This window comes from Syzygium oleosum, unplaced genomic scaffold, assembly GCF_021117445.2.
Source record: "Syzygium oleosum isolate NSW1041296 unplaced genomic scaffold, Sole_v2.1 Sole_v2.07, whole genome shotgun sequence".
NCBI classification, from domain to species: Eukaryota; Viridiplantae; Streptophyta; class Magnoliopsida; order Myrtales; family Myrtaceae; genus Syzygium; species Syzygium oleosum.
In genome coordinates this window covers 4652364-4676243 of record NW_026607491.1, presented here as the reverse complement: position 1 = coordinate 4676243, position 23880 = coordinate 4652364, and the positions used below count along the sequence as shown (strand labels likewise).

Here is a 23880-nt window from a genome sequence, read left to right as displayed (position 1 = left end):
AGTATGGATAGAGTACTGTTCGTCTATGGCATCCATTCTTGGCTTTCGTGTGACTAGGTCATTTGATAAGTATTTGGGTTTTCCCATCTCTCAAAAAGAAAAAAAATGCTTGTGAGTTTGACTTTATTGATGATAAAGTCCGTGGCAAGTTGGCGGGATGCTGGACGTTGCGCGTTGGTTTCTTCAGTGATGGAGTCTGTTCCTAATTACTATATGCAATGTGGTCGTGATAGAATCCATAGGGATTTGTTATGGGGCTACTCCGAACAAAAGAGAAAGATTCAACCTGTAAGCTGGAAAACATGTTACCATGCATAATCGTTGGCGTCTCGCCTGTCCAGCCAAGCTGAATTGGAGATTTCTCAAAGATAACTAGTCTCTCTGGGCTCAGACGCTATTCAACGGGTATATGAGAGATAGGAAAAGTGCTAGAGGTAAAGCAAGCCTTACGTCTCGCACCTGGAAAGCAATAATGGCTGGTCGTGAGACCTTCGAGAAGGACCTTCGAGCCGAATCTTAATCCGGGAGTTCGGGACACAAACCTTACTAGAGCTTGGAAGGTTAAGTGTGCCCCAAGAACACAGACTTTCATGTGGCTGGCTATGAAACGAAAGCATCGCAGCATGTCAATTTCTCCTAAAATGTGGTGTGGTCGAATTCTCAACCCGTAAAATGTGCCATCCGGCCGACATTGGAGGGGTGTCTTTCCTTATGGCCCTTGACATAGTTTGAAGCCGGCGAGGTTCCGAAACTTCTTCCCTGATATGAATACCAGCAATTCCAGTAGGAGTTATGCTGAAGAGAACTCAAAATCTGGTTAGACAAAGAGCAAGCAAAGCAATGGCCACGTCCAAAGGAACCCCTCCTCCTAGGACTCTCTGATTGGGTACGAATGGATCTGTCCTGGAAAAGGGCTGGTGCTGGAGTAGTTATTAGGGATAACAATGGCCCCTGGATTGCTGGATTCTCAGACCATTTCTTCTCACTGTTCCTTAAATTAATTTTCTCTGATAATCCGACTCAAACCATTATGTCTCCTCTATCAATATATTTGCAAAAAAATATAATTGAATTGTGAGATAAAATAAACATGTTGTAGCACAACAAACTAAAATTTCTTTGTCCTCATCAATATAATTTAAATTTTTTAAAAATTTAATCATTTTAGGGATTATTCTAGATAATAAATAAAATGTAAATGCGATGTTTTTATAATGAGTGAATGTATTTTCGATGAGTTAAAATAAAAAAAAGAAAATGAAGTGAATGTATCTGTGATGAGTTGTAATTTCTTGAAATTTTATTTATTTTTTATTCAACGAATAGAATTACTTGGATACACAAAAGGCCATTCGATTTCGTTTAGTTCTAAATTAAGTTAAATCAAAGAATCTTTGGCTAAGGAAATGCACAAAACCATAACTCTTTATCAATTCCTTAAAATTTATTTGAACAGGTAAATTGAAGGAAAAAGTGTAGCCCAACAAACTCCACTCATGGAATTTATCATTATCGCCACCTTTGAAAAACTTGGAAGTCAAACTAAGAGGATTTACGAATTAAATCATTTCAATTATTGCTTTAAACTTCCAAAAAAATGTAAATGTGTTATGTTTAGATGAAGATGAGATTTTATATTTTGTAATTTTATTGCAATTTTAAAAGTTCTAGGGATAAGCACTAGAAGTCATAAAACTTGATACAAAAGTGTAATTGAATTCTAAAACTTGCAAAACTAGCAATCAAGTCCAAAAAATTGTCAAATTGGTGCAATCAAGTTCTTCTGTTAACTCCATCCAATTTGGCTAATAGAAAATGCAGACATGACTTTTTTTATTTTTTCTATCCTACTTGGCGATGACGTGGCTAAATCGATATTATTTTAGTATATTTCTGATTTTTAATATATATTTTATTTAAATAAAATAAAATAAGCTAAAAAAAGGAAGATGCACCGCGGCCAGGTTTCTCACCTATTTTTTTTAATTAGCTTATTTTTAAGTTTAATTTAAATAAAATGTATATTAAAAATCAGATTTAGACCAAGAAGTTCATTCACTAATTTGTGCTGCTTCAATAAATTGCATTATACTTTACATTAGCAATGATTTGGCAAGGAATAAAATATATCATCCATTGCATTTTGCTAAGTTTTAAATTAAATAAATTTCTTTATTGGAAGAGTTTTTCTATATTGGAGCGATACAATACTTCTCCTTATGTACTTTTTCACATTTAAACTAATTATATATAGAAGTTTGGAAATGGCAACAAACTATATCTTTGCACATAAATTTGAAAATTTCATACTTTGATTAACCTCAATAAGAGAGAAATTTTTTTGACATGACAGATCAATAAGCGAATGCTTATTAGCCGAACGCAGGCCACGTGGCAAAATTATACCAAATGTCTTGCCATGTGGCAGTCACAAAAACAAAGTCAAATGCCATATAGCGAGCAAAGGAGCGAACCTTCTCTCATTGCTCCGGCTTTAATTATAGATATAATAGATATGTGCAAACATATATATTTATTGAAAAAGTCCTCCATGAAGAAGCGGGCGTTCAAAGTAACATCATTTTGTCGAAGTAGACAAGAAATATACATAGACTAATCCCAGCATGCATGGACAAACGCATTTAGGACCTCATTCTTTTTCACCAGCATCATCCGTCATTGGAAGATTCGAACTAGAACTCCCATCTTTTCCCTTGTACGACTTTGCGCATACGAGATAATACCCAAAATTCGCCAGCCCAACCCCAGCAAGCAACCAATACATGCAATCCAACCTCCCATCGTTCAAGTTCTCCGGCAACCACCCGGTGCTCCTCCGAACCAGATCGACCAACAAGGTGCTCAAATAGTAAGATATCCCAATCGCAGCCGAGACCATTGCGGTCGCACTGTTGCTTAAGTTCGCCGGGAATTCTCGGAAGTACAACAACACTTGTCCCGGAAAATGGAATGCTTCTCCAATTCCGACCAGAATCAGTTGAGGGAATAGCCACAGTGCAGACATTGGGACTGTATGATTGTTGACATTTTGGAGACGGTGGAGATGGGATATCCTGAGCCTGCGTGACTCGATTAGCGCCGATACAATCATGGCAAGCACATTCAGGAGATGACCCATACCAATCCTGTGCAATACTGTTGGAGGCGAACCGGTCAGCTTTTTCCATAGTGGGAATAGGGATTGGAAGCGATCCATCAAAGCGAGAGAAACAGAGGTGGAGATCATAATCATGACAAGGATTGAACCGGCCGGGATCGTGAAATGGGGTCCTACGTGGCGGTCCATGGTTAGGGCTTGGAGGACTGTCATGCTGTTTTGGACAGCGATTGGGGTGCTCAAGAAGATAGTGCTTGACCACAGTGGTAACACTTTGATCACAGATTTTAGGTCCTCCACTTGCTGCACTGTGCATAGCCTCCATGGTCTGGCGATCGAGTTGTCGGACTTGGTGTCTCCATCAGTTTTCACAGCAGCGCGATTCAAGAACCTGTGAAAGGGAAAAGGAATCGACCCCCATCAGTTGTAGTTGTGAATTACCTGTAACATCATATCTCCTGATAGCTTGATTTCACCAATCAACATTCATTTGCATTCGAAAATGAACGAGCGATAGTAAAACAAGCACATGAGCATTGCTTGATGTTCTCATACAAAAGAAAATTTGCGCACTAATTGGGCTATTCGTATACATCCAGCTTTCTTCCTGTTTTTTACATAATGACCAAGAAGTCCAAGTTCCATTCGCTGGCTCGAGTCTAAGCCTAGGTGGGTGGTTCATATTTCAAATTGTTTACACTTGATAGATGAGGAATCGAACTGGAGTTATATGCCTAAGTTACACAGACATCTCTGCTCCTTAACCACTAAATCAAACCAATGAGATTATGGCTAGGCATCGTGATTGTTGGTCCTATCTATGTGGGAAAATAAAAGATTCATCAGTCAATGGCACACATATTGTTGCGTCATTTAAAGGAAGAAGTCTTAGGAAAATGTAGAAATAGTATTTAACTCCGCACTCTTGCTTGTAGTACCTGAAGTTCTTCTTTGGGGGTACGTCCACCTCCTTATTCCGTCCATCTCGGCCATAATAGAACTCATCTCTATTCAGTGTGAGCTGAAGCTTCCATTTCCGAAAACTAGCAACAAGGACGCGTGCTAAGCTCAGTAATGGACTCCCCTGAGGTGTCTCGTGGCGATAATACCGATTTCCCACGACAAAAACCACGAGACCAATGAAGTTCGCCGCGACACTAAACCAAAATCCAAAGGCCCAACTCACACTGTCCTCGACATACACGATCAGCGTGCAACTCAGGACAAAACCGGCGTATTGTGCAAAGAAGAACCAATTGAAGAAAGTCGATTGATCCTTTTGGCTTTCGAACTGGTTCGCCCCTAATGTTGCCGTGGTGAATCTCACTCCGGCCGCTCCGAGTGTTGCTAGAACTATCCCCGTGTATAGCACACCGAATTGAAGGTTAGATGGGGCTTTGCACGAGCTTGATTTATTTCCGCACTGCTCGGGTCTCAACGAATTAAGTGTGGCCGTTAAGGATAAAAGAACTATACCCTGCAAGTGGCAAGTTGGCCAAAAATAATGCTATTGATCAGTCATGAGGAAACCCACTTTAAAAATTCACTAGAGAGACTAGATTCTCAGGAAGACTTTGTCTGCAAGAGAGACCTAGAGATGTGTGCTCTTCAGCAATCTCAATGTTTCCAACGTTGAAAAAGAATAAAGATTGCTTGGGAGTTAGAGTTTATTACTGAGAATTTCTTTTATTATTCTTTTCTTTTTTAATGTTCTTGATCAGTTCGCTGTGAAAATCATTTAATGATGTAGGGTGTTTGTTTGAGTGAAAAAAAAATTTCATGAATTAATTTTTCGAATTTTCACGTGTTTGGTTTGCTGAAAATAATCATTCAAAAGAAACTCATTTACAGTCAAAGAAAATATGCATGCTTAAAGTTAGGAAAATTGATTTTCTAATCTGAAAAATGATCTTCCAGAAAATTTGTATTCGTGAAATTTTCTCCAAAACAAACACACCCTAATAATCATATTACTTGTAATTAGCCCACTATTATCAAACACCGTCTAATTTAGCACTTGAAAGAGAAGCTGTGAACAGCAAGATTGTGAGGTTGAGATGCCATCTTACGATTGAGGCTATGAAGGAAGAAATGGAGGCAACCAAGAAGCATCCTAGGACGGAGTCACCTATGATCGCGCTGAGGATTGGGAGGAGACAAAAGCAGCCGTTGATCACATTGTAAATCTGCGCCGCATCGATCCGGTTCATATTGAACTCTTTGATCAAGTACACAATCAAGTTCGCCATCCATCCAGTTGCACCCACGCTCAACAAGGCCACCGCGCCTGGTTCATCATGGCAGACACGTTTCAGACGTTCCTCAGAATAAACCTAGTTTTACTGAGAGAGAGAGAGAGAGAGAGAGACCTATGATGAATGGGAATGTAATCCAACCAGCTCGTTTCCTCTCGGCATTGGAGGGTTTTAGTTCGGCCTCTCCGTTGTTGCCTGCGATGCATCTGGCTTTGCTTGAGCCCGAGCTTTCCATCTTCAACGCTTGAGTGAGCTTCTTTTTTTTTTTTTGGTCGAAACGCTTGAGTGAACTTGTCGAGCAATAGGAGAGCCTGTGTGCTTAATTATAGTGGGATGCTCACAGGTGTCAACAGTCCTCTTTGTTGCCAAAAGGACAGCTCCCAGCGTGAGAAAAACTATCATTGCCAAAGGACCAAGTTGACACCCTACTAATCAGTCATTGTCCAATTAAGAAGGCTTGCCTATCTTGTCGAAACAAAAGGGCCTATCTAGATACCAGATACTCCGGCTGGATCACCTCATTTAAACAACCATGACCAATCATCCAACAGCACGAGAAAATGGCACGATGAGCCCCTTGGGATGGTCCAAGATACCTCTAAACTCCGTCACAATATAGTGCCCGATCCATAAAACTAAGCAAAACAAAGAAAGTGACAATTTGAAGAACCGATCCTAGGACTTCCAATTAACTTTAGAGTGAATAACTTCACGCGGTCAAATTAGAGAAAGAAGGGGATTCTTTCTCGATATCGATAGATTCAAACAAATTTTGAAAAATAAAAGAGATCAGATCCTCACTTGTAGTTGCATGGGAAATAATACGTGACCAGCAAATGCGGTGCCCAATTTGCAATACGATTGGCTATGTATGGTGGGCTGATATAATACGGATTAGGATAATATTTATCCTGAAGTTATATTATACTAGACAACGCAAAATTCGAATATGTCCAGATGTTGACCAGATATAATCTAGATAGAAAAAAATCCCGCCTAGGAGTGGGATATGATTGTTGACATTCTGGAGATGGACGGTCCTGAGTGTGCATGACTCGATTAGCGCCGATACAATCATGCCAAGCACATTCAGCAAATGACCAACACCAATCCTGTGGAATACTGTTGGAGGCGAACTGGTCAGCTTTTTCCACCGTGCGGATGGGAAGCGACAGCGGTCAATCAAAGCGAGAGAGACCAAGGTGGAGATCATGATCAAGACAAGGTTTGAACCCGCTGGAATCATGAAATGAGGTCCTAAGTGGCGGTCCATGGTTAGGGCTTGGAGGACTCTCATGCTGTTTTGGACAGCGATTGGGGTGCTCAAGAAGATGGCACTTGACCACAGTGGTAACACTTTGATCACAGATTTTAGGTCCTCCACTTGTTGCACTGTGCAGAGCCTCCAAGGTCTGGCGATCGAGTTGTCGGACTTGGTGTTCCCATCAGTTTTCATGGCGGCACGATTTACGAACCTGCGAAAGGGAAAAGGAATCGTGTCCCATCACTTTGATTGTGAATTAACTGTAACATTCTCTCTCTTGATTGCTTAATTTCACCGATTAACATTATATGCATCATCGTCCGATGTCCTCAGACGGAAGAAGTGAAAATTACTATAAAAGTCATAAATCTTTTGTAATTGTGTCAATTCAGTCTTAAATTTTTTTTTTGATCAATTCAGTTCTAAACCTTTTGCAATTGTGCCAATTCAGTCCATCCGGCCACTTTTGGCCGGCCGGCGCTGACGTGGACACTGGGCGGCTGACGTGGCAATATTTTAATAATTTTTTTATTTTTCGAATTTTTTTAATTTTTTTCTCTTTCTTTTTTTTCCCTATCTTCTTTCCCGGTTGACGATCCAGCAACCAGCGAGAGGCTGAGGCCGGCAAGTTCCGCCTCGCCGTCGCCGGGAGAGGTCGACCTCATCCAACGACGGCGAGGCCTCGCCCAGATCTAGCGAGACATTGCCATCACCGGGCAAGGTCTCACCAGATTTGGGCGAAGCCTCACCGTCGCTGGGCGAAGTCGACCTCGCCCAGCCATGGCGAGACCTGGCGAGGCTCGATCTCGCCCTGCGACGACGAGGTCTCGCCAGATCTGGGCGGCCTCGCCGTCGCCGGGCAAGGCCGACCTCGCCATGACCGGGTGAGGCCTCTCCCAAATCTGGCGAGGTCTCACCAGATCTGGGTGATGCTCGCCCTCGCCAGTGCTAGCGAGGGCTAGCCTCGCCCATGGCCAGCGAGTTCCAACTCGCCGACCTCAGCCTCTCGCCGGACCGGCAACTGGGGAAGAAGATAGGGAAAAAAAAAAGAAAGAGAAAAAGATTTCGAAAAATAGTAAAAAATTATTAAAATATTGCCACGTCAGAGCCGGCCGGCCAAAAGTGGCCGGATGGACTGAATTGGCACAATTACAAAAGGTTTAAGACTGAATTGGCCAAAAAAAAAAGGTTTAGGACTGAATTGGCGCAATTGCAAAAGGTTTATGACTTTTTTGATAATCTTCCCGACGAAAGAACGTGTACCCGTTTATCGGGCTACTCGTATACATCTAGTTTTCTTCTTGCGTTTTATTTAATGACCAAGAAGTCCAAGTTCCACCTTAGATGGCAAGTCTAAACCTAGGTGGGGTTATTCAGATTTCAGATTACTTGCACTTGATAGATGAGGAAATAAGCTGATGTTGTGTGCTTAATTAACCCTATGAGATCATGTCTAGGAATCGTGATTGTGGTCCTATCTATTTGAGAAGATAACACATCCATCAATCAATGCGACAATATTGTTGAATCATTTAGCTAGAGAAGTCTTAGCGAACATTGTAGAGAAAGAATTAATTCGCACTCTTGTTTGTAGGTAACTGAAGTTCTTTTTAGGCGGTACGTCCGCCTCCTTATTCTGTCCATGTCGGCCGTAACAGAATTCATCGCTATTCAGTGTTACCTGAAGCTTCCGTTTCCGCAAACTAGCAACAAGGACACGAGCTAAGCTCAGTAATGAACTCCCCTGAGGTGTCTCATGGCGATAATACCGATTTCCTGCGACGAGAACTGCGAGCCCAATGAGGTTCGCAGTGAAACATAACCAAAATCCCAAGGCCCAACTCACACTGTCCTCGATGTACACGATCAGCGTGCTGCCTAGGACGAAACATGCACATTGTGCAAAGAAGAACCAGTTGAAGAAAGTCGATTGATCCTTTTGGCTTTCGAACTGGTTCACCCCTAATGTTGCTGTGGTGAACCTCACTCCGGATGCTCCAAGTGTTGCTAGAACTATCCCTGTGTAGAGCACAGCGAGTTGAAGGTTCGACGGGCCTTTGCACAAGCTTGATTTGTTTCCACACGGCTCGGGTCTGATCGAATTAAGGATAAAAGGACTACACCCTGCAAGTGGCAAGTAGGCCAAAAAAGAAATGCTATTGATCAGTCAGTTGTGAGCAAACCCACTTTAAAAATTCATCAGAGACAAGATTCTCAGCAAGTCTTACATACAAGAGAGCCCTCCAGATGAGTGCTCTAAAGTAATCTCAATGTTTCCAACATTGAAAAAGAACAAAGATTCCCCTAGAAAGCAGGTTGTTACGGTTTGCTACTGAGAATCTCTTTTTAATTTTCTCGATCAGTTCATTATGAAACAATGTGATAATGTACAGACTCTAAGTAGTATATTACTTGTAATTAGCCCACAGACTGTCTAATTCAGCAATTGGAAGAGAAGCTGTGAACAGCAAGATTACGAGGTTGAGATGTTATCGTACCACTGAGGCTATGAAGGAAGAAATGGAGGCAACTACGAAGCATCCGAGTCCAGAGTCGGCTATTATCGCGCCGAGGATCGGGAGGAGACAGAAGCAACCGTTGACCACGTTGTAAATCTGCACCGCGTCGATCCGGTCCACGTTGAACTCTTCGATCAAATACACAATCAAGTTCGTCATCCATCCATTTCCCCCCAACATCAACAGGGCCACCGTTCCTGGTTCATCATGGCTAAGACGATTCAGACGTTCATCCAAATAAAATTTGTTCGACTCAGAGAGAGAGAGAGAGAGAGAGAGAGAGAGAGACCTGTGATGAAAGGGAATGTAACCCAACCAGCTCGTTTACTCTTGGCATCGCAGCCTTAGTTCGGCCTCTCCATTGTTGCCCGTGATGCATCTGGCTTGGCTTGAGCCTGAGCTTTCCATCTTCAACTCTAGAGTGAACTTGCCGGGTGATAGGAGAGACTGTGTGCTTAATTACAGTGGAGATGCCAACATTGGTGTCGACGGATCTTTTGGTTGCCAAAAGGACAACTCACAGCGTCAGAAAATCTATTACTGCCAAAGGACAAGTAGACACCCAACCCATCACAGTTCTTATCCGACATGGAAGCTTTGACTACCCGAATCCTATCGAAACAACAAAAATGGTCTTACTGAATACCGTATGCTCCGATTAGATTCACTCGAATTACCATGACCGATCATCCGAAAGAGCAGGAAAAAGCGCGGTAAGCCCCTCAGGATGGTCCGGGATACGTCCGAACTCCGCTTTCATTATCTTCGTTACGTTGCTTCAACCATGAAACTAAGCAGAATAAGGCTGCGGATTGCAGCGTTTCTGGGTCATTCGTTTTTGTTGTGCGACTATTACGTTTTGATGTAGACACGCTCACTCGGCTTTATCAAAACAAAATGCCCATCCGGACTGCACTGCAATAATTTGCCCTAGTGTCCCCCTCGAGTCTTACGGGCTTTCATCTGTTTAGTTTCGGGCTCGATCGATAGTTTAGTTTAATATCAAATTAATCTTCTATTCAACTTCTATAAGTCGCACCTACCAATAAAATATGTTACAAGAAAGTTCTGTGTTTAAAAATTTTCTTTTTTGCCTTTCTAAGCAGGATATATAACAATGTATGGATGAATTATACGTAAATATATGGTATATGATTTTTGGTTTTTCCACCATGATCCAGCTTTGGCATCCTAGCTCCGTTGTTTGGACTAATCCTAAAGGTCGGGAGGGCAGTCGTGGCACAAATCGCAGGGTGCGAACAAAGTGAAGAGGGCCTTGCAGAAGTATTGAGAGTCTTGGTTCTGATGGATTCGTTAGACGTCGCGACGAGCTCGAGCATGGGATTTCAATTCCATCCCAGGTGCACTATATATACGATGAGATTTTTTACGATCAGAAGGAGTTCTAATCTGACCTTGTCCTATTCTAGCGCAATTCCCGTTCAGATAACCAAACCAGCATAAAAGAGGAACGTATGATGCATGGATTAAAAAAAAAAGTGGGAATAATTGTCAATTTAGTCCTCAACTTATTGTACGGTTATCAATTCAATCTTAAGCTTTCTGAATTTGCCAATGTAATCATGAATCTTTACACGAAATGCCAATGTTAGTCCTATAGGTCAATTTCCGCCAGAAAACGCTGACGTGTGCGGTCCACATGGAACATCGTTTTAAGCAAAGTTGTCAACATCAACATGTCATGTAGGACAGTCTACGATGACTAAACACTACATCACCAATTTTCGGCGCCAATTAACCAGAAAGATTGTATTGAAATTTCGCGTAAAGGTTTAATGCTATACTGGCAAAGTTTAAAACTTTAAAACTGAATTAGTATCCATACGATAGGTTTAAGACCGATTTGGTAATGATCCCGTTAAAAGTATCATGACATTATGTTGTCAAACATAGCCTTCTCGAAAACATGGTTACGGAGACAGGAGGCCTATTTTTTTTTCAAAAAGGTTTAAACAAAAAGGAAAAATACAAAACAGCGTAAACATCATGAAAATTTCAAGCAATCACTAGCCTCACACTGCCACTTCCATGCAACGTCCACCGCAATAATGAACTTGAAAGAGTGGTCCCTCCCTCGTCATTCCTGGCCACGAATAATTGATATTTGAGGATCATAAACCCATATTTCAAAAAATCGTGGAAGTATGTTTTAAATGAGTTGATAGCAAATAATTTCACAAAATAAACCAATATTAATTAGCGAAGTTAAAAAACAAAAAAGACGAACCGTCATCACAAAAAGGTTCCTAAAATAAATAAATAATTTGAAAATGGCACATAACATGATTAGGGCATTTTGTAGATAAATTCATGTAAGAGGATCATTGACTAATTATACAACTTTAATAACCATTGCTTGATGAATAAATGATTTCGACCATGCATGGCATCTCTCGTGATGAGTCTTCGCGACACGATAATCCCTACAACAAATGAGCCGATGCTGCGATTCTTCGATTTGCGATCAATACTTTTGTTCATGCCAATGTCGAGATGATCTAAGACGGGATAATTTGCTTCGCATTTCAGCAATTTAGTAAAGGATATCTACATATCACCGGTGCTTCTCAGTGTGACTTTGAATTTGAATTTGGGAACATCGAATGGCACCAATCTCATCTTAGAATAGATCTCGAAAGCAACCGATGAAACTACAACATCTCTGATTGGGTTTTTGTGCCATGAAGTCTTATAACTTATGTATTTGGTAAGGGAACGAACAGGTTTTTTGTCTGGAGATTATGGATGCGTTTACTTCACGGAAAATGAATGATTTGAAACATATTTTTTTTAAAAATAATTACGTATATCACTTGAAATAATTAATTAATAAAAAAAATTTTTAACGTCAATAATAATTTATGTCTAAATATTTTAGTAAATGATAAAAATATTTTTTGTTTATTTATTTTGTTAAGAAATATGATCGATTAATTATTATTTTTTGTGAAATAAACGGAGCGGCGATAACAACAACAATGCATCAACTGTTGTTCATGACGACGACCTTGTTAAGAATTTCTGTTTTCACATGCGACGACCTTGTTCGCACGAGGATGGGCATTAGTCTAACCAGCTACTTCATGGACACTAAGTGACGTGCGGGACGACCGCTCGGCTTTTGTATTTATAAAAACTTGGTAAATTATCAAAAAGAAAGTCCTAAATATATTGTATTTGTGTCCATTCAATCCTAAACATTTCAAATTAACTTTGATGATTTGCCAACGTAATCTTTCCGGTCAATTTTGCCAGAAATCGGTGACGTCGACGTCCATTGTCCTACGTGGTATGGTCGGCACCAACGTGGATAATTTGTCTAATTTTATTTAAAAAATTCCACGTCAGCACTAGTCATCCTAAGTGATACTGCCGGGATCCACATTAGCTTGGCCAGAATGACTATATTGGCAAATACTTTGATTAAATTGGCCAAATTAAAATGTTTATGACCGAATTGGTATAAATGCAATAAGTTTATGACTTTCCTGGTAATTCTATTATGCAAAATTAATAGGTGGGCCAAATCGAAATAAACAGTTCAAAGCATGACGTGCTTTCGAGACGGAAATTTGGAAGCATTTAAGTCTAACGTATCACGTAAGGTGCAGTCAATTTCTTGGCGAATAGTCTACACTACGAACAAACAATCTTCTCATGTGCTATGATGCTACAAAAGTCTCTTTTGGCTCGTCGTGCGGGTCACTCTTTTATTTTTATCATCGACCAAATTATAATGGGGGGGGAGAAAGTGGTTCGCTCGGAGGGGTTTCGCACGAGACACGTCGCGGTCGTTGGTCGAGAGAGAATCTTCCGCCGCTCCAGCGCGTTCACACTTCGCGTTGGAAAAATTGTCCCGGACACACGACACGACAAGGGACGTGCGAGGACCAAATTGACCCCGGTTTTGCCTCCTTTTTTTACTATATTGCCCTCATAGCATTCCCTTGGAGCCGTGGAGGTGGCAAGCAAGCGCTTGTGTGTGTTTTTGTGACTGAGAAATTAAAGGTGTGTTGCATGATTTAGGAGCAAATGAACTCAATTTGGGAAAAAAATAAATTAAAGCAACTAAAAGCCTGCCGAAATCTTCCCTTAAACATGTATACTCCCGATAACAACCGGATAAAAAAATAAAAAATGAGGAAAAATATTTCGGATAATCTTGCCCAGATCCACAATCATCTCTTTTGCGCTTCTTCTCGGGCGCTTCATTCTTACGAGATAAGGAGCTTGCCGGACATGTTACTCGGAATTGAGATCGTCGAGCATATTGTTCGCAATGGCTATGGGATTAATGACACTTGCTGTTGTGCTTTGGTGAAGATTGGGTCACTCTTGTCACTCTAATTCATCGATATTGTCCATAATAATGTCGTTTTTAACAACGATGTTGTCCTAAAAGGGAATCGTGATCGCATGGAAACATCGTCGTACATTGACATGTTCACTTGGTTTCAATGTAATAGGTGTTATGGATAATTTACGCAATCATAAATATAAAAAAAATTCGAATTTGAATGTTGTGATAGGCAGAGTAGCTTCTTTGAGCATGTTTGGTTCAGCATTTGAATGCTGCTTTGAGGCTCTAAAGTCCCTTGAGCAAATGCAAAGTTGTTTGGCAAATTTTTTGGCAAGCTTTTGAGGAGATGCAATTGCATCTCCAAAGCTTGGAAAGGGCCTTTGGCTGAATGGAGTCCATGAGGAGCCTTGGGAAGTTGCATTTTTGAAATGCAATCGGGGCATTGTTCATCGCGCACTGTTCATCGTCTTCCCAAGCAGCTGGTCCGGTGGCCGACGACCGCCGCCTAGGGTCGCGCAACCCCGGTGAATGCTGCCTAGGGTTGCCGGACCTCGGGGGTCGCGCGACCCCGTTGACGCCGCCTGAGGTCAGGCGAGGCTAGCCGGTGACTAGATCTGGCTGATGGCAATGGCCGACGGTGGTGGTCGGTTGGAAAGTTTTTTTTTTTTTAAATATTAGCAAAAGTTTTTTACAAATAATTTTTACCAAACGGTATTTAGGCCAAAGTTGTTTTTAAATGTGATTTTAAAATACACATTACCAAACACTATTTGCATTTCGAAAAACCTTTTTAGCTCAAAGGCCTTTGCATTTTGCCAAATACATTCCCTAAAGCCAAACCAAACAGGCCTTTTGTCTACTCTCAAAAGTTAAGAAAATTTAACTGATATGGAGCCCTATTTTGTTTACTAATTTACATTTTTTCGCAAGGATAAAAGAATTGCCTCTTTTTTACCTTATGTAAGGATTACATGTAATTAATAATGCATGATTACAAAAACCTCTAATAATAAATTTGAAAACGTAACATTCATACATATCCTTTGGTAGCCATACATTTGCAGATGGTATAAAAGTTTGAAATTGAAATTTCTTTCAAGTTTGCTCCTAATAATATAGATAGATACATATCTCGCAACGATTTGATTGTACTCTTACTTTTAAAAAAGAAGAAGAAAGAAGGGTTAATACCACGAAAAACCCTAAACTGGTACATTTGTGACACATTTACCCTAAACTATTTTTTTTACCATAAAAAACCCCAAACTGGTACACTTATGACAATTTTACCCCGAACTATTTTTTTGACCATAAAAAATCCCAAACTGGTACACCTGTGACAATTTTACCTTGAACTTACTACAAAAAACCTCAAACTGGTACATATGTGACAATTTTACCCTGAATTAAAATTTTAATATTATTGTTTTTATTTTTTTCGAATTTTTATTTATTTTATTTATTTTTTTCCTTTTATTTTTTTTCTTCATCTTTAACCTCTGGCCGGTCGCCGGTCCGGCGACTAGCCAGAGGCGGAAGCCGGCGAGGGCTGCCCTTGCCGGCGTCGGGCGAGGACCGTCATTGCCGGCGTCGGGCGAGGGCCGTCCTTGCCAGATCCGGCGAGGGCGACCCTCGCCGGTATCGGGCGAGGGATTCCCTCGCCTGCGTCGGGCGAGGGCCGCCCTCGCCGGCGTCGGCGAGGGTCGTCCTCGCCCGGTCCGCAAGGCCGACCCTTGCCGGTATCGGGCGAGGCTTCCTCGCTGCGTCGGCGAGGGCCACCCTCGCCGGCATCGGCGAGGGCATCCTCGCCCGCCCGGGGACAAGGGCGACCCTCGCTGCGTCGGGCGAGCGACCCTCGCTGCGTCGGCGAGGGCGCCTCCGGCGTCCGGGCGAGGGCTATCCTCGCCGCCCGGCGAGGACGACCCTCGCCGACGCAGCGAGGGGTCGCCTCGCGGATCCGGCGAGGGCAACCTCGCTGGGTCGGCGAGGGCCACCTCGCCGGCGTCGGCGAGGACACCCTCATCCGACGCCGGCGAGGGCCGCCTCGCTAGATCCGGGCGAGGGCCGCCCTCGCTAGATCCCGGGAGGGTCACCCTTGCTGAGTCGAGCGAGGGCCACCTCGCCCGGCGCAGGGCGGCCCTCGTGAGCTCGCCTCGGCCGTCGCCGGGCCGTGATCGGCGAGGTTGAAATTGAAGAAAAAAAACGAAAAAAAATTCAAAAAATTAAAAATAATATTAAAAATTAGTTCGGGGTAAAATTGTCACATTGTACTGCAGGTTTGGGGTTTTGTGGTATGTTCGGGTAAAATTGTCACGGGTGTCTGGGTTTGGGGTTTTTATGGTCAAAAAAATAATTTGAGGTAAATGTGTCATAAATGTACCAGTTTAGGGTTTTTCGTGATATTAACCCAAGAAAGAAAGTGAAAACGTAATTTCCAATTTATCCCAATACCCCCACACAACTTTACTCTGGTAAATTAACCCGCAACCCACGAGGGCAACCCTGTCATTTCCCATTTCTGGCCGCCCTCCCATTTTTTAGGCAATTAAAAAACATTAAAACGTTTTAAGATTCCCTGCTCCAAATTTCCTTGCTCCGTTCGGCTCGACGTTTTTTAGGGTGGCTACGTCCCCGCGTGGGGGCCACACGACTTGAGCGAAGCCCATGGTTTTTCACAGGTCCGTCCAAGGCCACACGTCGCGTCGTTTCGTCACGCCTCCTTTTCTCTCTCTTTGGAAACCCTCAAGGGGGGGGGCCAATCAGGACCGCCCGTACTTGTCGCCTTTGGAAGCGCCCTCGGCCGTCCAATCCAATCCCGTCCCCCTCGCCCCCGGCCGCGATGCGGCCGCAGGATCTGGGGCAAAAGAGATCCAACGGCTCGAGCGCGGCGACAAGGCTTTTCCCGGATCACGAGGTGCGCGACCCTCTATTTATTATTTAACCTCCCCCTATTTACCACCTGTTTGACTCGGACCTGCGCGTGCTCTCTTGCTCGCTACCTCGTCTTCTTCTTCTTCTTCTTCTTCTTCCTCCGAGCTCCTAGCGGAAGGGATTCAGAGAGGGTTCCTCGCCGCCCGTTCCTCGATTCCCGGCTTCGAAGGTACGTCCCGATTCGCCGATCGTCGACGCTTTTCCGTTCTTCCGCGTTTCGTTTCGATCTGTGTCTTGAGCGCGGTTCGATCCCTGGGGCCTGTGTTGGAACGGAGTTTAGATCGTCGTCGCGCCTTGTTGTGGATTGCGTTCCTGCGTTCGCGCTGGGTGGTGCGGTGGGTGTTGTCGATCCGAGAGTGATGAGTTGTGTGCGCGCGCGCGTTTTGATCTGGTTGGTTGTGCGATAGGGGAAGAATCATGGGGAAGTCGTACCCGACCGTGAGCGCGGAGTACAAGAAGGCTGTCGAGAAATGCAAGAGGAAGCTGAGGGGCCTCATCGCCGAGAAGAACTGCGCTCCACTCATGCTCCGTATCGCGTACGCTCTTTCTCTTTGACTAGGGATCTCTCGTAGAGGCTTTGGAGAGGGCTGTGGATAGTGGTGTGAGAATCTCTGTGCGATGTTGGGTGTGTGTGCAGGTGGCACTCTGCTGGTACCTTTGATGTGAAGACGAAGACTGGTGGTCCGTTTGGGACCATGAAGCACGCGGAAGAGCTCAGCCACGGGGCCAACAACGGGCTTGACATCGCTGTCAGGCTCTTGCAGCCGATCAAGGATCAGTTCCCTACCATCACTTATGCTGATTTCTACCAGGTCTTTTCCTTTGTTCCGTTTTGACTGTGCGGACATATGGAGAGCAAGTCTTGCAATCTGGTTTTTTTTTTTTTTTTTTTTTTTTTTTTTTATGGCTTATGCAGCCGTGGACGACCATTTTGTTCTGAATAACATTTATTTGTGACCTCGACTCAATGGTGCTGTCCAATGTGATACAGCTGGCTGGCGTCGTTGCTGTGGAAATTACTGGTGGACCTGAAGTCCCTTTTCACCCTGGAAGGGAGGTCGGTGATCTTGTTTGCTTTCTTTTTATCATGGCAGGATCTATGCCTTCATACATGATTTGTATATACGCAGTTGTAATATGACCCGCAATTAAGGTTTTAACGTGAGAGATGCCAAAGATTTTAGTACAGAACTGCATATAATTTGTGTTTTAAAGACTTGCAATGTCGATGTGTCTAGAAGCAGAAGAGGGATGATGAAGATCAGTGGAATTACGCATACTGGGTTCTGATATGTCCTAAGCTGAAAATAGTTCTTATATTAACCACAACACGTTTGGCCTCTATATATTATCTGGTTTGATGCCTTCTCTCGTTAGGCATGTTGAAGTTTTATACGGTTGCTGTTCTTATATGCCCCTTGAACCTGACCACGTGGATCTTGTATGCATTTCTTGGAATTGCAGGAGATATATCAATGTTCTGATAGTAGAGTAAAACTATTCCCTTGTTTTAAGATTCATTCTTTCTGGAAACTTCGTTAAAAAAATATTTTTCAGATCGCCTTTAACCAACACTGTTGTGTTTTGGTTTGCTAATCTGGGTAGTGCATGCCTGGGCGCTTGCGCTCACTTTTCCAAACTATCTTTATTACGTGTGGAAGCCTCTAACATAGCATATGTGTGCTGTAATGATCCCTCGGAAATTTCTGAGAGATGTCTACTGATATGCTTTGAGATAATGTAAGCAACGTGATTTCTAACCGGATGCTGTACTGCGTTTTGTGCGCTGACATTTTCGATGGCCTAGAAGCTTTTGCTTTGTCTCGGTTTGCATCTTTTCTGCATTCATAATTGTTTGCACTTTGCTGTAATGTCTATTGGCTTTCATCTTGATGCTTATTACTTCGTTATTTGTCTTGACATATTTTCACATTTATCCACCAAATCCAGGACAAACCAAAACCACCTCCTGAGGGCCGTCTGCCTGATGCTACCAAGGGTCAGTTTATGTCCAGCATTTCCAATATAGATCCTTGATTGAATGTTAATCTATCTTCATATCTTCGACATTTCTTGCAGGCTCTGACCACTTGAGACAAGTGTTTAGTGTTCAGATGGGCCTTTCTGACCAGGATATTGTGGCCCTCTCTGGTGGGCATACCCTGGTTCGTGCTCAAACCTAAGATCCTTTCATGAATTCTGATTTTGTTAAGTAGGATACTATTCGTAGCAGATAAGTTTGTTGGTGTTGCAGTGTTATGTTATCGTATTTGCCACCAAATTATATTGGCTTTACTTTCCTTCACGGTGATATGCTCTGTAAAGCTGATGTCATATCCCGTTATTGCATTAAGTTCATTCCTTTGCTCTTTTGGTGGCACTCAATTAACAGGGAAGGTGCCACAAAGAGAGGTCTGGATTTGAGGGACCCTGGACAGCGAATCCTCTCATATTCGACAACTCGTACTTCAAGTGAGGCTTCTAATCTTCCCGTTTTCAATCCATTGTCGGATACAGTTATTGCTGACTGCATGCTCATATGATGATTGCTTGAATCTTCGACTAGGGAATTGTTGAGCGGAGAGAAGGAAGGACTTCTTCAGCTGCCATCTGATAAGGCTCTTCTTGCTGACCCTGTTTTCCGCCCTCTTGTTGACAAATATGCTGCGGTGTGTGTTTTTGTCTTGTCCAAAATTTCTGTGCTGCTGTATGCTGGAGCTCATCGAACTTTATATTTGATTTAGGATGAAGATGCGTTCTTTGAAGATTATGCTGAAGCCCATCTGAAGCTCTCTGAGCTAGGGTAACATTTAAATTTTGAAAGTCATTCAACACTTAAATGTATACTTAATCGATTTCTTTGGCAAATATTATCATTGAACTTGGACTTCTTTGCAGGTTTGCTGCGGCGTAAGAACTTGAAGTTGAAGGTCGGAGCAGGTGCTACAATCTAATGTCACATGCTTTTTTGGTTTAGAATGTGGAATGTTCTATTTGGTTGTCGGTTGGCGAAATTGGATGCTTTTTGTTAATTTTGTTGAACATGTTAAAGATTCGGAATTTCAGGACCGAATGCTGTGAAAGTCATCCTTTATATAAATAAGAGCACATTCTGCATACCTTCTGCTCCTTTCCTTTTCCTTGATTTGTCATCCATCTGCCTCTGTTGGTCAACATGTGGAGCATTCGATGTGGAAGTAAGTTTGATGTATATATGTTTTCGTGGTTCAATACATGCGCCAAGCTGCATTGGCGAGATTACTTGGTACATTTGGGACATGCGACCGCCGAATTTGTCTCCCATATTTATGGGTGCATCCTATGATTACACTAAATTCTAAACCTTAATAAGTGAAACCTGGTCTAAAGCCTGACGGTCTAGCCTGTTTTGCGATCATTTATGTTATGAACCCAGCCATCCTTGGAAGTTTATGCTTTTTATCGTCGAATTTTTGTGGACCGACAGTCCCCTCAGTTTACCTGAATACTTTCCCTCAGGGCTCCAATCGTATCTCGTAGTTCCTTCTCTTATATTGAGGAAACTTCCTTATCCTTCAGCAAGTGTTAAGGAAAAAATATGAGTTAAGTGCTGGACAATGTTTAGCCGAAAAAAACCTCACGAAAAGATTCAACCCAGGAGGTCTCTCTGCTCTCCTCCAAAATGAAAGAGAAGAAAAACCTTGGAATATCTATTTCTCATGCCTGGTTGAAAAGAATAGTCATAAGATAATGTGCTAGTATGTTTTGATTAAGGGAGAAAGAAATGTGATTGACCTGTCGCACCTAGAGATGAAGGGTTTCAAGGTGAGTAGGTTCGAATCCTGGAACTTGGAATCTACCTTATAGGGATCGGTTCTCAATTTTTTGGATTATGGAATTTATCCTGCAGACCCTAGAACCGACTTTTTTGAAACTTTAAACTGACCCGGTCCAATTCGGTTCCAGGGTCTACCCGGAAACCGATCGATCCTTTTTTTGTTTCATTTTTTTTATTTCTTGAAAAGACAAATTTTACTTAAACATTCCCTAATTTACAACCGCAAAATAGTAGAGCAACAAAATGGCGAGAAGTACGGTACAAAACAAACAGAAATATAAAGCAATTGGAAAGTGTCAAACTTATTTTTTAGTCATGCACAATAAAAGTTAAAGCAACAACAGAAATTTTCATCCGCCAAAAGCAACAATCCATAAATGATGAAAAAACTATGGCATCTTCAACTACATTATTAGGGAGTGTTGAGAGCCGTCAGACAACTTGAAAGAAGTGAATTCTATGATGGAGGTGGAGATCCAACAATACATATCCCCAAAGTTTGTTCAATGTGCCGGCATTCATCAAGTTGGAGATAGATTGGATGCCACTAGAAATTGGAACTTACCTTGTCGGGACCAATAGTCGCCAAGTAAGAATAAACGGTTTCAAGGGTAGGTAAATTCCGGACTCGAAAATCAAAACCTACCACGTCAAAACTGATTCATAAGTTTCAGAAAATGGCACCTACCTTGTAGACCTTAGAACCGAACCGAAACCGACTAGGTAAGGTAAGTCTGGTCCGATTTCAAGATCCATCCCAGATCGGTTCTCGCCTCTAGTGGCACCGATTCTTTAAAAATGTACCAGAGTATGAACCCACCACAACTCCCATTTCTATTCTACTGGTTTTATTATTTGAACCTAGAGCTGAACAGTTGGTGTCAACATATCATAATCACATTTATAATCATGTCAGCGTCGAAACATCCCATCTCTATTTAACAAGCGAAATAATTAACTAATTATAAAAACTGATTAATCTATGTTAAGATTTTCCTTTTTATCTGTTTGGTACTTTGCTTAAGCCGTATCAACATTTACTAGCCCTACTTAAACTACCCGGTGAAGAAAATTTGTAAAGGAAACTAATTTCAGCAAGCGTTCATCAACGCTACCTTAGTCGATCGGGTCTTGGCTTCAATATGATCTAGCGTGATTCAATCTTGCGTTTCACTGACTAAAAGATTTGGATGGTTTTGCGGCTTTAATTCACTCGGCAAATTTTTGTTCGAGTCTAAGGCCAAATCGAGGGTAATCACCTCTGTTAGATTTAGCGAGGTCTCCATAATTAATGGTTGCAATTGATTTGGTTCATCGTGAATCGGTCCGCATTTATTTTTTTCATGTTGTGCGATTTATAATTGCGGAAAGAGCAATGGCCCAATTCCAAATTTGACTCTGTCGGGACATGGAGTCAACTCGCACGGGCTTCCTCCCCGACCAACACGCTCTTCTTTGGACACGTATAAACCACTTAAAAAACTAACCAATTTAGAATTAGAAAACGCTCAATTTACTAACATTGATTTATAAAAATGCTTTCCTATGTAATGTGTCGAAGAATGACAAATTCTTGAATATGACCCACTTGTTTAAAGGGCCACTTATAATTCGGCATATTGCTTGAGTAAGCCAATTTGGTAGACGGGTCTTAATAAGTCTACCATTGCTTAATAGAATTCATTTCTAAACTTTGGCTTCGAAATATCGGCGCATGGATTCGAGGTTTCAAATTCCTTCGATGATTATATAAGTTGTAACTTTTTTAGATTTTCAAATTGCATAAGTCATGTCTTGTCTCCTCACTCATAAGTCAACTCGATAAGTGATTGAACTGTCAAAAGCTAGTCTGGGTCGTGATATACTTGTTTTAGATGTGAAAAATGTTGTGATTAAATCACCATGTTTTCCACTTATTTAATGTTAATCAGGAGGCACGATTGCCAACTTAGGTAAAACTTTATATGATGCACATAAATAGGCTGTGCGCATTGGTGGTAAATTGGTAAATCTCTTCAGTGGATTGGACTGAGCTAGATACTATGCCTAAAAATCCTTATTCATGCCCACCGACAAATGAACAACATACTAAGGTGCGTTTGTTTCAGAAAAAGTATTTTCCGGGAATTTATTTTCCGGACTTTCACCTGTTTAGTTCATTGAAAATAATTAGTCGATCGAAAACACTTTCCGATCAAGAAAAACATTTATGTATAAAATTAGGAAAGTGAATTCCCTAATCTAAGAAGGTGAAAACACTTTCCGTAATTGCTTCCCTTTACTTTTTTTAATATTTTATTCTTTTCTTTCTTTTTCTTTTTTATTTTTAAAAATAAAAATATTTGAAAATTCGAAATTTTTTTTTGCCTGAGATAAAATCACGGGATTGAAATCATTTTCCAAATGAGATCCAAACACCAGAAAATGTTTTCGATCACATATCACCAAACAAAGGAAAACTAACTATTTTCCTGGAAAATGATTTTCCGTAAAATATTTTCCAAAAAGTTACATTTTCCGTAAAACAAACGCACCCTAAGGATGTATTTGTTTGAGGAAAAGTGTTTTCCGGGAATCTACTTTCCGGACTTTCACCCGTTTGGTTCACCGAAAATAATAAGTCAACTGAAAACACTTTCCAGTCAAAGAAAACATTCATGTATAAAATCAAGAAAGTGAATTCCCTAATCTAAGAAGGTGAAAACACTTTCCGAAATTGCTTATCTTGAATTTATTTTCTTTTCTTTTCTTTTCTTTCTTTTTTTATTTTTCTTTTCTTTCTCTTTCTTTTCCTTTCTTCCTCCCTCCGCCGGTCGCTGGCCTCGGCGATAGGCCACAAGCGCAGGTTGGCGAAACAAATGCATTTTGAAATTATTTTCCAAATGACATCCAAACACTAGAAAACTTTTTCGATCACATATCACCAAACAAAGGAAAACTAACCATTTTCCTAGAAAATGATTTCTCGAAAAACATTTTTCAGAAACATTACGTTTTCCGTGAAACAAACGCACTCTAAGGATCGCCCACAAAAATAGTTAGCATAGATTGTTATCGATGATGAAAATGTTTTTCATTGAATAATTTTTCTAAACGATAAAAGGAATCATTTTTCTAAAAATATTTTCTAAATCGCTTATTTTCCGTTAAACGAATGCACTCTAAAAATTTTAGTAAAGAGGGCATGCTTGAGAAAGAAAACGCTTGCCCAAGCCCCACGGGTTCGTACTTTGGGTCTTGGTGGCTAAATCAAGCCTAGCGGGCCCAAGGAGTTGTAATTCCACTTAAAGGGGGTAAGTTTCAATGGTGGCTGGTCACTTGTAAGAGGAAATTATCAAAAAAGTCTTAGACCTATTGTATTTGTGCTAATTATGTCTTCAACCTTTCAATTGTGCCAATTTTGAGTCATAAACCTTTTGTTAATTTGCCAATTTAGTCATTCTGGTCAATTTTGGTCAGAAATTGATGATGTTTAACCAAGCGTCTTACGTGGCACGACCGACGATAACGTGGATAATTACAATTTATACAACTTTATTTTATTTTCTTTTTCTTTTTCTTTCTTCCTCTCAGTCGCCAGGCCCTAGCAAGGCTCGTGCTTGCCGGGATCGGGTAAGCTCGACCTCACTGGATTTGGCGAGGTGGAGCCTCGCCG

General features: G+C 41.6%; 2 protein-coding genes and 1 pseudogene across 2 annotated transcripts; 1 reads left to right on the top strand and 2 right to left on the bottom strand.

The window, feature by feature from the left end:
- Window positions 1-2477: 2477 nt before the first annotated feature.
- LOC130138572 (protein NRT1/ PTR FAMILY 2.7-like) lies at window positions 2478-5802 on the bottom strand. Its single transcript, XM_056312943.1, has 4 exons — window positions 5488-5802; window positions 5188-5405; window positions 4057-4595; window positions 2478-3509 (listed from the first exon to the last, which is right to left on the bottom strand). The coding sequence occupies exons 1-4, from the start codon at window positions 5606-5608 to the stop codon at window positions 2651-2653; spliced, it is 1737 nt and encodes a 578-aa protein (XP_056168918.1). The 5' UTR covers window positions 5609-5802; the 3' UTR covers window positions 2478-2650.
- Window positions 5803-6212: 410 nt separating this feature from the next.
- Window positions 6213-9791, bottom strand: LOC115674430 (protein NRT1/ PTR FAMILY 2.7-like; annotated as a pseudogene).
- A 6630-nt stretch (window positions 9792-16421) lies between these two features.
- Window positions 16422-19525, top strand: LOC115674456 (L-ascorbate peroxidase, cytosolic). The gene is made up of 10 exons (XM_030596851.2): window positions 16422-16577; window positions 16816-16944; window positions 17046-17220; window positions 17400-17465; window positions 18359-18407; window positions 18488-18573; window positions 18801-18880; window positions 18975-19077; window positions 19153-19211; window positions 19307-19525. The coding sequence occupies exons 2-10, from the start codon at window positions 16826-16828 to the stop codon at window positions 19320-19322; spliced, it is 753 nt and encodes a 250-aa protein (XP_030452711.1). The 5' UTR covers window positions 16422-16577; window positions 16816-16825; the 3' UTR covers window positions 19323-19525.
- Window positions 19526-23880: the final 4355 nt, after the last annotated feature.